The sequence below is a fragment of the Theropithecus gelada genome, chromosome 6, assembly GCF_003255815.1.
Source record: "Theropithecus gelada isolate Dixy chromosome 6, Tgel_1.0, whole genome shotgun sequence".
In the NCBI taxonomy this organism is placed as follows: domain Eukaryota; kingdom Metazoa; phylum Chordata; class Mammalia; order Primates; family Cercopithecidae; genus Theropithecus; species Theropithecus gelada.
In genome coordinates, this window is record NC_037673.1 from 131188177 (window position 1) to 131203687 (window position 15511).

Consider the following 15511-nt stretch of genomic DNA (forward strand, 5'->3'; position numbering starts at 1 on the left):
TTTTTTTTTTTTTTTTGAGACGGAGTCTCGCTCTGTCGCCCAGGCTGGAGTGCAGTGGCCGGATCTCAGCTCACTGCAAGCTCCGCCTCCCGGGTTTACGCCATTCTCCTGCCTCAGCCTCCCGAGTAGCTGGGACTACAGGTGCCCGCCACCTCGCCCGGCTAGTTTTTTGTATTTTTTTTAGTAGAGACGGGGTTTCACCGTGTTAGCCAGGATGGTCTCGATCTCCTGACCTCGTGATCCGCCCCTCTCGGCCTCCCAAAGTGCTGGGATTACAGGCTTGAGCCACCGCGCCCGGCCCATTATTATTATTTTCTTTCCAGAGACGGGGGCTACGTTGCCCAGGTCTTGAATTCCTGGGCTCAAGCTATCCTCCCGCCTCAGCCTCCCAAAGTGCTGGGATTTCAGGCGTGAGCCACTGCGCTGGCTTAGTCATCTCTATTTCCCCCGCTAGACTGAGCTACCCAGGATCTAGCAGAAGCCTGGAATATGACAACACATAAATGAGAGAATGTACACATGAATAAAGAGCGTGTATGGAGAAAGTTGCCGCATTATGTAGCGCAAATTAAGGCAGACATCAGCCTGCCCAAGACGCCTCTTTGGCTCTGGCGCGAAACATCCTCCCGGGCCGGCAAGGCTGAGTCGCTACGCTCCATCGCACTAATCAGCCGGGCGCTGGGGCGGGGAAGTCGGGGCCAAGCCATCATCTTTCGAGGAGGCCGGCGCTGTGCGCCCTCCAGTCGAGCGGGGGCGCTGTGGAAGAGCGGCAGCTTCCGGTCGGCTTTTCTCTTCCTTCGGCTGCCGGCGCCAGCACGTCCTGTTTTCGTTGGCCGCGTTGGGATGGCCGCCGCCGGTGTAGCTGTCGCTAGTGCTTAGCGCGGATCTTTGCCGGGCGCTGAGGGCAGCGCAGTCTCCTTGTTTGTCCCGTTCCCCTGCGGGTGGTACTCAAGGGCACCAGCATTCCCGCGGTCGGCAGCATGGGTCGGGAGTCACGGTGAGGCAGACCGAGCGGGCTAGCGGGCGAACGGCTTCTTGGGGTCGTGAGAAGAGGCGGGAGTTGAGGTGGCCGCCCGGCCAGGCCTGGCGCGGCCCCACGTGCGGCCAACGCTGCCCCGCGGGCATTGGAAGGGCTGGGGGACCTCGGCTGAGGGAATGGTTGTGCTTGGGCCAGCGACGGCTTCTCCTGGACTACTATCAGAAGGTTCGAACCCCTGGAGCGGGAACAACCCTCCAGGACATTAGTGATTGGGCACCACATCCCGCCACTTCAAGGGAGCCTGCTCTGATTACTTCAGTTAGAAGTAATCCCAGTTGGATTGCTTATTACTTCGCATTTCCATACGTTTCCTCGACTCCCATCATTCTGTATTTTAGTTCTTTGTGCGCTTATGGTCTTTTCCCAAGTTACATGAAAGTAGCTTGTGGGCAGACATTTTTACCGCATCGACAGCACTGTACACGACTAGGCTTTTACTGGGCTACGATAAATACTTGTTGCGTGGGCATTTACTTCGCAAATAGATTTCGTATTTCTTTGTTACCTGCTTTTCTGTCCTTTGAAGTTATGGACTGTGAACTCTTATTAGAACTATGAGATCTCATCACAACTTTAGATTGTTGATAGATTGTTAGGAACCTTGAGAATTTTATGTTAAAAATGACTATTTGCTATGTATTTAGCAATGACTGAGAGATATTTTATGTCTAGGAACAATGAAGGCTTTTGTTTTTAATGCTAACAGTTCTTTGTTGAGGTAAAATTAACAGTCAGGGAAATGGACAAAACGTAAGGGTAAAACTTGATGAAATTTAGCAAGTATGTAAACCGTGTAATCATCACCTGGATGAAGATAAAGAATATTTCTTTAACTACAGAAAATTCCTGTAACGGTGTTTTAAATCTCTTGAAGGCTGCCCAGCCCAGAAATCTGGAAGTGATATTTATTTGACTCATTTTTTCTCTCTCACTACCCACAGCCTGTTAGTTTCTACATCCTTTCCCCATTCTGGCTGTCCCTGACTTAATTGAGGCCCTAATTGTTTATTGTCCAGACTACTACACCTGTTTTAAATTGATTATTCTCTGAATTGATTGTCTTCCTTTGTTGCTCTCCTAATTGTTAGATCCCTCACACTACAGCCAGAGTGCCACTTCTGAAGTAGAGATAAGAACATGTCATGCCCCTGACTTAGTCTCCATTGGTTCCTGCTGCTTCCAAGATGAAATTTAAACTCTATGACAGCCTTCAAGGCCCTTCACAAGAAGATGCATTCTAGCCCTTCAGCCTTCTCCTTTACCTCTCTGCTATGCATGGCCTGTGCTCTAGGTTTGTTCAGGGAATCATGAAAGGCCCAGAGGTGGGAAGGCTCAGGGTGTTAGAGAAATAGCTAAAAAGCCCAATTTTTCTACATATGTGGGTTTCATGAAGGGTTTTTATCTTTTTTGAGAAGTAGGAGGTGGGTCCTGAATAGGACTTGGGTCCAGAAGGTGGGTGGATTGTAGATTTTGAAGATAGCAATTTGTTTGTGAACCTTTGAAGATTTTGAGTAAAAAGGGTGTAACAGAATCAGAATTCTCCTTAGCAGCAATGAGTAAGATTTAATGGAAAAGGGAATAGAAACAGAAAGACCACAGTCTTTAAGAATCTCCTAGGTAGATAAGTCTGATATAGAATAGTGATAGTTGGAACTCTGTGGAGGTGATATAATGTGAAGGGAATTACAGAGGTGAAATTGGTATTACTTGGTGTTTTTTTTTTTTGTTTTTGAGACAGGGACTTGCTCTGTCGCCCAGGCTGGAGTGCATTGAAACAATCTTGGCTCACTGCAACCTATATTTCCTAGGTTCAAGAGATCCTCCTACCTCAGCCTCCCGAGTAGCTGGAACTACAAGCGTGTGTCACCACACTCTGCTAATTTTTGTATTTTTTTGTAGAGGCAGGGTTTCACCATGTTGCCCAGGCTGGTCTCAACTCCTGAGCTCAAGCTGTCTGCCCACCTCGGCCTCCCAAAGTGCTGGGATTACAGGCATGAGCCGCTGTGCTCAGCCATTTGGTGTTTTATTTATTGTATCGAATGAGAGCAAGAGAAAAATATTTACAACTAATGTTTTGAGCCTAGTGACCAGAAGTTGGTATGATTAATGGTTTGGGGAGGGAAGCGTAACAAGTTTGGGTTTCTACAAGTTGAACTTGAGGTGCTTGAAAGATAATTAGGTGCACTCATCTCCTAGTGATCTTATTTATATAGCTTTAAATAAATAGCCTTTGTACACTGATGGCTGTCCAGTTTATATTTCTAGAGAAACCTCTTCCTTGAACTCCAGGCTAATATTTCAACTACATACTATATATCTCCACTTGGATACCTAATATTCTGATCCACCTTCTCCCTGGATCTATTTCTCCCTCAGCCTTCCCATCTTAGTAAATGGCAACTGAGTGATTTCTCTCTTGCTGTCACACTTGACATTTAATTCATCATTAAATCCCATCAGTGCTAGCTTCAAGATATCCAGATTTTGATACTTCTCAAAATCTTTCCACCTTCCATTTTGATCTATGCCACCACTATTTCGTGCCTGGATGATTGCTGTAGTGCTGGTGTTTGCTAATCCTACCTATTCTCCTTTTGTCCTTGCCTCCCTTTGTTCGGTTTGTTCTTCTCTCAGCAGCCAGAAAAAGACTTTAAAAACATTAGGCCAGGTGCAGTGGCTCATGCCTGTAATCCCAGCATTTTGGGATTACATTAAGTGGGAGGATTGCTTGAGCCCATGAGTTCAAGACCATCCTGAGCAGCACAGCAAGACTCCATCTCTACAAAAAAAAAAAAAAAAAAAAAAAGGTGGGCATAGTGGCACACACTTTTATGCTTTTGGTGCCAGCTACTTGGGAGGCTGAGGTGGGAGGATGCTTGAGGCCGGGAGATTAAGACAATCCTGAACAACATGGTGAGACACCGTCTCTACAAAAAAAAAAAAAAAAAAAAGATGGGTGTGGTGGTGTGTGCCTTTAGTCTCAGCTACTCTGGAGGTGGTTGAGGTGGAAGGATTGCTAGGGCCCAGGAGGTCGAAGTTATAGTGAGTGGCAATCGAGCCGCTGCATTCCAGCCTGGGTGACAGAGTGAGACCTTGTCTGTCACCCAGGCTGGAATGAAATAAATAAAATAAAAATGAAAAGAAATAAATAAAATAAAAATAAAAAGGCTGCATGCGGTGGCTCATGGCCTGTAATCCCAGCACTTTGGGAGGCTGAGGCGGGGGGATCACTTGAAGTCAGGAATTCCAGACCAGCCTGACCAACGTGGTGAAACTGCCTCCTCTACTAAAAATACAAAAGTGGCTGGTGTGGTGGTGTAGGCCTGTAATCCCAGCGGCTTGGGAGGCTGAGGCAGGAGGATCGTTTGAACCCGGGAGGCAGAGGTTGCAGTGAACTGAGATAGTGCCATTGCATTCCAGCCTGGGCATCAGAGTTTTTTATTTTAAAAAATAAAATAAAATAAAAAATAAAAATAATTAGCTGAGTGTGGTGACGCCTGCCTGTAGTTCCACCTTCTTGGGAGGCTGAAGTGGGAGGATTGCTTGAGCCCTGGAGGGTTGAAGTTGCAGTGAGCTGTAATCATACCACTTCACTCCATCCCTCCATCCTGGTTAACAGAGCGGGGCCTGTTTCTAAAAATAAAAATAAGGCCGGGTGTGGTGGCTCACGCCTGTAATCCCAGCACTTTGGGAGGCCGAGACGGGCGGATCATGAGGTCAGGAGATCGAGACCATCCTGGCTAACACGGTGAAACCCCGTCTCTACTAAAAAATACAAAAAACTAGCCGGGCGAGGTGGCGGGCGCCTGTAGTCCCAGCTACTCGGGAGGCTGAGGCAGGAGAATGGCGTGAACCCGGGAGGCGGAGCTTGCAGAGCTGAGATCCGGCCACTGCACTCCAGACTGGACGACAGAGCGAGACTCCATCTCAAAAAAATAAAAAAATAAAAATAAAAACAAAAACATTAACAAGGTTGTGTCACTCCTCTGCTTAAAGTCTTCCAGTAGATTTTCATCTTGGTGTAAGAGACAGAGTCCTTCTATAATGGCCAGTAAGGCCTTCCAGGTTTGGCTTGCCTGCTGTTTTTCTGACCTCATCTTATGGCACACTCTGTTACTCTTTTAACACTAGCCGCAACTGGCATCCTTGCTGTTCCTTGAACGCACCAGTCAAGCTTCCTCTTTAGGGACTTTGCATTTGTTCCTTTTGCATGGAAAATTCCCTGTGTATGTACATGGCTCCTTTATTTCCTCCAAGCCTCTGTAACAAATGTCATATTTATATTGTATATAAACCTATTTTATACAGTGTTTGTTTCTTCACTTGTCTGCCGTCTTTTCCTTTACCAGAATGTAAGCTGCCTGGAGCTCAAAGGCAGGAGCTTGGTTTGTTTTGTTCACTGTCCTTGCCTCTCTTTCAAGACAGATTTTCCATCTCTACGTGTGCCTGTGCTGAAGCAGAAGGGTTCATTTTTTTCCCTCATAATTTTAGAAAAATTCATAAAAAGTTCTGTGAGTGTTAAATTTGTCTGCTGAAATTATTTTTAGAAAAAATGTAATGAAATATAATAGAAGCTAACGGTGTTTGCTGACCTAAATCTTTGACTTACTGTTCTAGCCATTATCGAAAACGATCGGCATCACGGGGTCGCTCTGGAAGTCGGTCTAGAAGTCGCTCACCCTCAGACAAAAGAAGTAAACGTGGAGATGACAGGCGATCTAGAAGCAGAGATAGAGATAGGAGGAGAGAGAGGTCTCGTAGCAGGGATAAAAGAAGATCTCGGTCAAGGGACAGGAAGCGTCTGAGGTAAGACATTAATTAATTTCCGAAGAACTAGTGATAAATTGGGCCGTCTCAGCTATAGCAGGCTTCTTCAAAAGTGTGTTTTCAATGCCCTTTTCTTTATCCCCAACTTGCTTGATTAGACCCAGAGGGCTGTGCCTACAAAGACTCTATCAAACAGTGTTTTATTTTATATTTTTTACATCTTTTTTGAGACAGAGCCTCACTCTGTTGCCCAGACTGGAGTGCAGTGGTATGATCTCAGCTCACTGCAACCTCTACTTCCCGGGTTCCAGTGATTCTCATGCCTAAGCCTCCCAAGTAGCTGTGATTGCCGATGTGCACCACCACGACTGGCTAATTTTTGTGTTTTTAGAAGAGACGGTGTTTTGCCATGTTGGCCAGGATGCTCTTGATCTCCTGGCCTCATGTGATCCTCCCACCCTGGCCTCCCAAAGTGCTGAGATTACATGTGTGAGCCACCGCGTCCAGCCATCAAACAGTATTTTTAGTTTGGAGACTTTAGGCTGTATTTCCTGTAACCCAAAGATATCCCTTTAAGCCCTCCGAGGGATGTACAAAATGAAGTAAAAAGTAAAGTACTAAGTTATATGCAAGGGGGTTCTATTCCAGTTCTGCTCCAGGAGAGCTGACCAAGGTGTTAATTTTGCTTTCCTTTTTTTTTTTGCCACCCTTGTGGAAATTTGTAAAATTTCCTTCCTCTCTCCCTCCTTCCCTCCCTCCCTTCCTCCATCCCTCTCGCCCTATCTCCTTCCCTTCCTCTCCCTCCCTCCTTTCTCCCTCTCTCTCTCTTCTCTTCTTCCATTTGTTGAACAGTGTGTTTAGAGCAGCCTCTAAAGCAGACAGAAAAAGGAAACAAAGCAGACTCTCTCCAAGCCTCTTAAACTATTTTAATGAGCTGTCATAGATTTAAACTAAAGAGTGCCTTAATCTTTATTTATTTATTTATTTATTTATTTATTTTGAGACAGAGTCTCACTTTGTCACCCAGTCTGGAGTGCAGTGGCGCGATCTTGGCTCACTGCAACCTCTGCCTGCCCGGTTCAAGTGATTCTTGTGCCTCAGCCTCTTGAGTAGCTGGGATTATATGCATGCTCCATGACGCCCAGATAATTTTTGTATTTTTAATAGTGGCAAAGTTGGCCAAGCATGGTGGCTTACGTCTGTAATCTCAGCCCTTTGGGAGGCTGAGGTGGGTGAATCACAAGGTCAGGAGTTTGAGACCAGCCTGGCCAACATGGTGAAACCCTGTCTCTACTGGAAAAAAAAAAAGAGTTAGCCAGGTGTGGTGGTGCATGCCTGTAATCCCAGCTACTTGGGGAGGCTGAGGCAGGAGAATCACTTGAACCCCGTGGGGGTGGAGTTGCGGTGAGCAGAGATCGTGCCATTCATTGCACTCTAACCTGGGCAACAAAAGCAAAATTCTGTCTCAAAAAAAAAAAAAAAAATTAGTCGGCATGTTGGTGCATGCCTGTATTCCCAGCCACTCGGGAGACTGAGGCAGGATACTTGCTTGAACCCGGGAAGCGGAGGTTGCAGTGAGCCGAGATGGTGCCACCGTACTCCAGCCTGGGTGACAGATCAGGACTCCATCTTGTAACAGAAAAATAGAAAGTAATCTTCTGTACACACCACACCCAGCCAATTAAAAACAGCTTTTCATAGAGATGGGGATCTTAACTGTGTTGCTAGTGGCCTCCCAAAAGGTTGGGACTACAGGTATGAGATACCATACCTTGCCCAGTTTCTCATTAAAATAGGAAAGCAAGACAAGGTTGTGTTGTGAGTGGATCACAGAAAGAATTTAACTTCATCCTTTTCAGACATTGGAGTACATTGGTATTACATAGGATTCAAGGAAAAAATTCTCACGTGACAATGTGGGTAGTGCTAACTAATTCATTTTCACATTTTGTGGTCCTAGGACAATTTCACACAATTCAAGTACTTAAGTGAAAATGGTTATTTAACATTTGGTCTTTGACTTTTTGGTGTGAAAGTAGAATCATAAGATTTTAGAGCAAGAAGGATTTCAAAGATGTCAAGTGAAGTCTCCATATTTTATAGATGATGAAACTGAGACCCAGAAAGTTGGAGATCTGACCTGTATCATGTCATTAGTTACCAGGAGTAGCAGGATAGAAATTCTTGCCTCTTCATCTTCAGATCAGTGATCTTTTAGTAGCCCCATTATGCCTATCCTTATACTTAGGTTTAGGCTATCTGAAACTAGGTATTCTATCTTAGACCATCAATTTTAAATCGATGTTAATTACAGATTTATTATGTTTTTTCACAAACATCTTTATGAAATTAGTATTCTCTGGCCTGGCATGGTGGCTCATGCCTGTAATCCCAGCACTTGGTGAGGCTGAGGCAGGCAGATCACCTGAGGTTGGGAGTTCGAGACCAGCCTGACCAACATAGAGAAAGCCCATCTCTAAAAACACAAAATTGGCTGGACATGGTGGCACATGCCTGTAATCCCAGCTACTCAGGAGGCTGAGGCAGGAGAATCGCTTTAACCCAGGAGACAGAGGTTGTGGCGAGCCAAGATCGTGCCATTGCACTCCAGCCTGGGCAACAAGAGTGAAACTCTGTCTCCAAAAAAAAAAAAAAAAAAAAATTAGCCTGGCATGGTGGTGCAGATCTGTAATCCCAGCTACTGGGGAGACTGAGGCAGGAGAATCACTTGAACCTGGAAGGCAGAGGTTGCAGTGAGCTGCAATTGTGCCACTGCACTCCAGCCTGGGTGACAGAACTGAGACATTGTCTTAAAAAAAAAAAAAATTAGTATTCTCATTTCTTTCATTGAGCACTTGTAAGACCTGGCTTTACTTCATTGAGATCTCTGCCTTTAATGATGGTAGTAATTAAGATTCTTTCAATGTGGGACAGAATCCTGATCTGAAATAGTAACTCCATTTGGTCATAGAATAAATGAAAAGTGTTCCCCTTTCAGACGTTCCAGAAGTAGAGAGAGAGACAGAAGCCGAGAGCGAAGAAGATCTCGAAGTAGAGACAGGAGACGCTCAAGGAGTAGAAGCCGGGGCCGGCGATCCCGATCCTCCAGTCCTGGCAATAAAAGCAAGAAAATTGAGAATAGGTAATGTTATCATTGGGCTGCATCTATAATGCAGATTGAGGACTGCTTCCCTTCTCTGCGCCTTTCTTTTTTTTCCTTTAAATTTATTTTTGTAGAGAATTAACTGTATTTGGCTCCTACCATGAACTGTTGGCAATGTTTTATTTTAATCGGTTATAATGTTTGTAATTCAGCTGGAAAATACTAGATTCTGTCAGTTTTAACAGTCAATACATTGTATTCTTATTTAATACATACTATTGATCGGAAATGTATTTTACAGACATCTTTGTAGAAACTCTGTCATTTTCTTTTCAGACAAGGTCTCACTCTGTTGCCCAGGCTGGAGTGAAGTGGCAAGAACATAGCTCACTAACCTCAAACTTGTAGACTCAAGCGATCCTCTCACCTAGGCCTCCAAAAGTCCTGGGATTATAGGTGTGAGCCACTCTGCCCATTCTGGAAGTTCTATATCAGTTAAAAACAAAATATAAATTCAGAAAAAGTGAGCAAAATATAAACATACAGTTTATTAGGATTGGGCGTGGTGGCTCATGCCTGTAATCCCAGCACTTGGGGAGATCGAGGCAGGCAGATCACGAGATCAGGAGGTTGAGACCAGCCTGGCCAACATGGTAAAACCCCATCTCTACTAAAAATACAAAAATTAGCTGGGCATGGTGGCACGTGCCTGTAATCCCAGCTACTTGGGAGGCTGAGGTGGGAGAAATGCTTGAACCAGGAGGCGGAGGTTGCAGTGAGCTGAGATGATGGCACCATTGCACTCCAGCTCTGGGCAACAGAGTGAGACTCTGTCTCAGAAAAAAAAAAAAAACAAAAAAAATGTAGTTTATTAAGTAATTATAAAACAAATATCATATGCCCACCATCAAAGTCAAGAAATAAAACATTGTCAGTATCCCATAAGTCCTCCATTTATCTTCTCAGACCTAACTCTCTACCTGCTAGGTGAAACCACTGCTGACTTTTGTGCTAGTAATTTTCTTCATTTCCTTATAGTTTTACAACTGCGTTTGCATCTGGAAAAAAAATTTAGATTTATGTTTTCTTTTTATCTTTACATGAATGGAGTCATGTGTTCATATGTGTCTTTGCTCAACATTGTTTGAGATTCACATGTTACAGCAGTAGTTCATTTTCGTTGCTGAGTAGTATTCTGTGGTATAAATATCCCATAATTTATCCATTCTACTGAAAATGGATGTTTGTTTTAACCTTTGGGCTATTAGCTTTTGTGTGTGTATCTCTTGGTATATATGCACATACCTTTTTCCTAGTGTGCATTTCTAGAAGTGAAAGTGCTTGGTTGTAGAATAAACATAGCTTTATTTTTAGTAGTTAATCTCAAATTGCTTTTCAAAGAGTTTGTACTAATGATACTTGTACTATCAGTGGGTGAGAATGCTGTTATCCCATGCCCTTTTCAGTATTTGGAATTGTCAGTCCTTTAAATTTTTGCCAACTGGACAGATGTGTAATAATAATATTGTTATTGTTTCAGTTTGCATTTCCGTGATTAATAATGAAGTTGGAGTTGAATACTTTTTTTTTTTTGGAGACAGAGTCTCACTCTGTCGCCCAGGCTGGAGTGCAGAGGCACAATCTCAGTTCACTGCAAGCTCTGCCTGTGGGGTTCAAGCAATTTTCCTGCCTCAGCCTCCCAAGTAGCTGGGATTGCAGGTTCCCGCCACCATACCAAGCTAATTTTTGTATTTTTAGTGGAGGTAGGATTTTGGCATGTTTGCCGAACTGATCTGGAACTCCTGACCTCAAGTGATCTGCCCACCTCGGCCTCCCAAAGTGCTGGGATTACAGGCGTGAGCCACCGCGCCCAGCCAAGACTTGTCTTAAAAGTTACAGAAATTAGGCTGGGTGCGGTGGCTCATGCCTGTAATCCCAGCACTTTGGGAGGCCGAGGTGGGCGGATCACCTGAGGTCGGGAGTTCGTGACCAGCCTGACCAATGTGGAGAAACCCCATCTCTACTAAAAATACAAAATTAGCTGGGCGTGGTGATATGCCTGTAATCCCAGCTACTCAGGAGACTAAGGCAGGAGAATAGCTTGAAACCAGGAGGCGGAGGTTGCAGTGAGCCAAGATTGTGCCATTGCACTCCAGCCTGGGCAACAAGAGTGAAACTCGTTCTCAAAAAAAAAAAAAAAAAAAAAAAAAACCAAAAAATTACAGAAATTAAGACAATGTGCAATTTGTGTAGCAGTGGACAAACAGATTAGTGAACCATGTAAAGAGCCCAGAAACACATCCATACACATGGTAATTTGATTAGGTGACAGAGGTGGTGCTGTAATAAGTGGAGAATTTTTTTTTTTTTTTTTTCAGACAAAGTCTCATTCTGTTGCCCAGGCTGGAATGTAATGGTGCAATCTCGGCTCACTGCAACCTCTGCCTCGTGAGTTCAAGCAATTCTCCTGCCTCAGCCTCCTGAGTAGCTGGGACTTACAGGCGTGTGCCAACATGCCCGGCTAATTTTTTTTATTTTTTAGTAGAGATGGGGTTTCACTGTGTTAGCCAGAATGGTCTCGATCTCCTGACCTTATGATCCACCCGCCTCGGCCTTCCAAAGTGCTAGGATTACAGGCGTGAGCCACCAAGCCTGGCCAGAAAATTAAAAAAATTTTTCTAGGGATATCTAGTATCCTTTTATGAAATAAGACTGCCTACCGTATTTTGTGAACAAAAAGCAATTCCAAGCAAAGACGAAATTAGATGGCAAAATTCTAAACCTTTTAAAAGTTTGTACTAGAGAGTATCTTCTTCACCTCTAGGTATCTTACATCAAATCTGGAAGGATTTCTAAACTACTTTAAAAAGCACCAGTTATAAAGGAGAAAAAAGATGGACTAATTTGATTACATTAAAATTAAGAAATTTTATTCGTTATGAGATGCCGTAAGTTGGGGTGCATAAACAAGTTGGGTTTATTCCAAGGATGGCAGGTTATTTTAACATTAGAAAATCATTAGAAGGCCAGGTGAAGTGGCTCACGCCTGTAATCCCAGCACTTTGGGAGGCCGAGGCGGGTGGATCACAAGGTCAGGAGTTTGAGACCAGCCTGACCAACATGGTGAAACCTCATCTTTACTAAAAATAAAAAATTATTTATTTTTTTATTTATAGTAAAATAAAAAAATTATTTTACTAAAAATAAAAAATTAGCCAGGTGTGGGATCACAGGTGGCGCACACCTGTGATCCCAGCTACTCGGGAGGCTGAGGCAGGAGAATCGCTTGAAACCGGGAGGCAGAGATTTCAGTGAGCCGAGATTGTGCCACTGCACTCCAGGTTGGCCGACAGAGAGAGACTCCGTCTCAAGCCCCCAAAAATCATTAGAACATTAGAACATTCAAAATGCGTGTCCCTTGGGATTTTAAATGTTACTACATAAAAATTATCTTGCAGAATATAGGTCTGTTTCTTCATTTATCACATTTTAACTATCCTACCTAAATTTTGTTGTTTGTATATAGTATGTTCAAGTATTTAGTAATGTTTCCCATTTGTGTCATGGGATTAATCATGGAATTAATTTTTTTCATTATATTTTCTTTCTTTTTTTTTTTTTTGAGATGGAGTCTTGCTCATCGCCCCAGGCTGGAGTGCAGTGGCACAATCTTGGCTCACTGCAAGCTCCGCCTCCCGGGTTCACGCCATTTTCCTGCCTCAGCCTCTCGAGTAGCTGGGACTACAGGCGCCCACCACCACGCCTGGCTAATTTTTTGTATTTTTAGCAGAGATGGGGTTTCACCATGTTAGCCAGGATGGTCTCGATAGCCTGACCTTGTGGTCCGCCCACCTTGGCCTCCCAAAGTGCTGGGATTACAGGTGTGAGCCACCGTGCCCGGCCCATTATATTTTCAAGTGTTTTTTTTTTTTTTTTTTTTTTTTGAAACAGAGTCTCACTCTGTCGCCCAGGCTGGAGTGCAGTGGTGTGATCTCGGCTCACTGCAAATGCCACCTCCTGGGTTCATGCCATTCTTCTGCTTCAGCCTCCTGAGTTGCTGGGACTACAGGCGCCCGCCACAACGCCCAGCTAATTTTTTTGTTTTTGTTTTTTTTTTGAGATGGAGTCTCGCCCTGTCGCCCAGGCTGGAGTGCAGTGGCCGGATCTCAGCTCACTGCAACCTCCGCCTTCCGGGTTCAAGCAATTCTCCTGCCTTGGCCTCCCACCCCCAAATAGCTGGGATTACAGGCTCCTGTCACCAAGCCTGGCTAATTTTTGTATTTTTAGTAGAGACAGGGTTTCACGATGTTGGTCAGACTGGTCTAGAACTCCTGACCTCATGTGATCCACCTGCCTGGACCTCCAAAGGGCTGGGATTACAGGCGTGAGCCACCGTGCCCTGCCGAGATGGGGTTTCACCATGTTGACCAGGATGGTTTCAATCTCCTGACCTTGTGATCTGCCTGCCTTGGCCTCTCAAAGTGCTGGGATTACGGGCATGAGCCACTGTGCCTGGCCTCCAGGTGTTTATTAATGGAATATGAAAACACAGTTGACTCTTAGAAGTTTATTTCTTACCTAAATAGTGGAATACAAATCTAGTAAGTGTACTTATGTATTTTTTGTTTTAATTTAATAGAGATGACATCTCACTATATTATCCTGGCTGGTCTCGAACTCCTGGGCTCAAATGATCTTCCTGCCTTGGCCTCCCAAAATGCTGAGATTACAGGCATGAGCCACTATGTCTGACCTATGTCTTTTTTTTTTTTTTTTGAAGAGACAGGGTCTCACTTTGTCACCCAAGCTGGAGTGCAGTGATGGGATCATAACTAACTGCAGCCTCGAACTACTGGGCTCAAGTAATCGTCTTGTCTCTGCCTCCTCAGTAGGTAGGGCTGCAGGTGCACACCACTATACCGAGCTAATTCTTAGAATTTTTTGGAAAGATTGGATCTTGTTATGTTGCCCTGGCTGATCTCTTTAACTCCTGTTTTCAATTGATCCTCCTGCCTTGGCCTCCCAAAGCATTGGGAATGTAAGTGTGAGCTACCTCACCCCACCTGTAAAAGTATTTTAAGGCCGGGCAAGGTGGCTTATGCCTATAATCACAGGCATGAGGAATATTAATATTATAATATTCCTCTAATACTAGAGGCTGAGGCGGGCAGATCACCTGAGGTTAGAAGTTCAAGACCAGCCTGGCCAACATGGTGAAAACCTGTCTCTACTGGAAATACAAAAAAACCTGTCTCTACTAGAAATACAAGGCCGGGCGCAGTGACTCACGCCTGTAATCTCATCACTTTGGGAGGCCAAGACGGGCGGATCACGAGGTCAGGAAATCAAGACCATCCTGGCTAACACGGTGAAACCCCGTCTCTACTAAAAATACAAAAAAACTAGCCCGGCGTAGTGGCGGGCACCTGTAGTCCCAGCTACTCGGGAGGCTGAGGCAGGAGAATGGCGTGAAGCCGGGAGGCGGAGCTTGCAGTGAGCCGAGATCACGCCACCGCACTCCAGCCTGGGCGACTGAGCAAGACTCTGTCTCAAAAAAAAAAAAAACCACAAAAATTGTGAGTGTGGTGGCTTGCACCTGTAATCTCAGCTGTTTGAGAGTCTGTGACAGGAGAATCGCTTGAGTCCGAGAGGTGGAGGTTGCAATGAGCTGATATCACGCCATTGCACTCCATTCCAGGTGACCGAGTGAGACACTGTCTCAAAAAGAAAAAAAGTATTTAATAATGAATGTTTCTAAGCACAAATGAATGATATTTCTCTTGTCTCTTTTATTTTTTTGGTAGATCTAGGTCCAAAGAGAAAACTGATGGTGGGGAAAGCTCTAAAGAGAAGAAAAAAGACAAAGATGACAAGGAGGATGAAAAAGAAAAAGATGCTGGCGTATGTTTATTAATTTAAAAATAATTGTATATCATACTTGTTTCTTTCTCTCTTTTTTGAGGTAAGAGTCTCGCTGTGTTGCCCAGGCTGGAGTGCTGCAGTGGCACATTCTCGGCTCACTACAACCTCCGCCTCCTGAGTTCAAACGATTCTCCTGCCTCAGCCTCCCAAGTAGTTGGGACTACAGGCATGCATCAAACTTGTTTCTATGGGCTGGGTGCAGTGGCTCATGCCTGTAATCCCAGCATTTTGGGAGGGCAAGGTGGGCGGATCATGAGGTCAGGAGAGCAAAACCATCCTGGCTAACAGGGTGAAATCCTGTCTTTACTAAAAATACAAAAAAAAAATTAGCCGGATGTGGTAGCAGGCGCCTGTAGTCCCAGCTACTTCGGAGGCTGAGGCAGGAGAATGGCGTGAACCAGGGAGGCGGAGCTTGCAGTGAGCTGAGATTGGGCCACTACAGCCTGGGCGACAGAGCAAGACTCCGTCTCAAAAACAAAAACAAACTTGTTTCTATGACGACAAATTTTTTTTTAATGCTGTAAGCTTTATTTTAAAATAACCAGTTGTGAAAGATAAAAAGGAAGATTAAATAATATTTACCCCTGTGGGAAAATTTTCTGAAAGAAGTTGCACATCTATACACATTATCTCTTTTTACATAAAAATGTGGTCTTACCATATGAACATTATCAGTTGCC

At 44.5% G+C, this 15511-nt stretch overlaps 1 protein-coding gene across 2 annotated transcripts in view; it reads left to right on the top strand.

Annotated features, from left to right (window-relative positions):
- Positions 1-775: 775 nt before the first annotated feature.
- Positions 776-15511, top strand: part of DDX46 (DEAD-box helicase 46) — a 75553-nt gene continuing 60817 nt past the window's right edge. For both annotated transcript variants that reach the window (XM_025388283.1, XM_025388281.1), the window contains exons 1-4: positions 776-997; positions 5657-5845; positions 8805-8948; positions 14714-14810. In XM_025388283.1, the coding sequence (XP_025244068.1) occupies positions 981-997; positions 5657-5845; positions 8805-8948; positions 14714-14810 (447 nt within the window). In that variant the 5' untranslated portion in view covers positions 776-980. The remainder of the gene's footprint in view (positions 998-5656; positions 5846-8804; positions 8949-14713; positions 14811-15511) is intronic.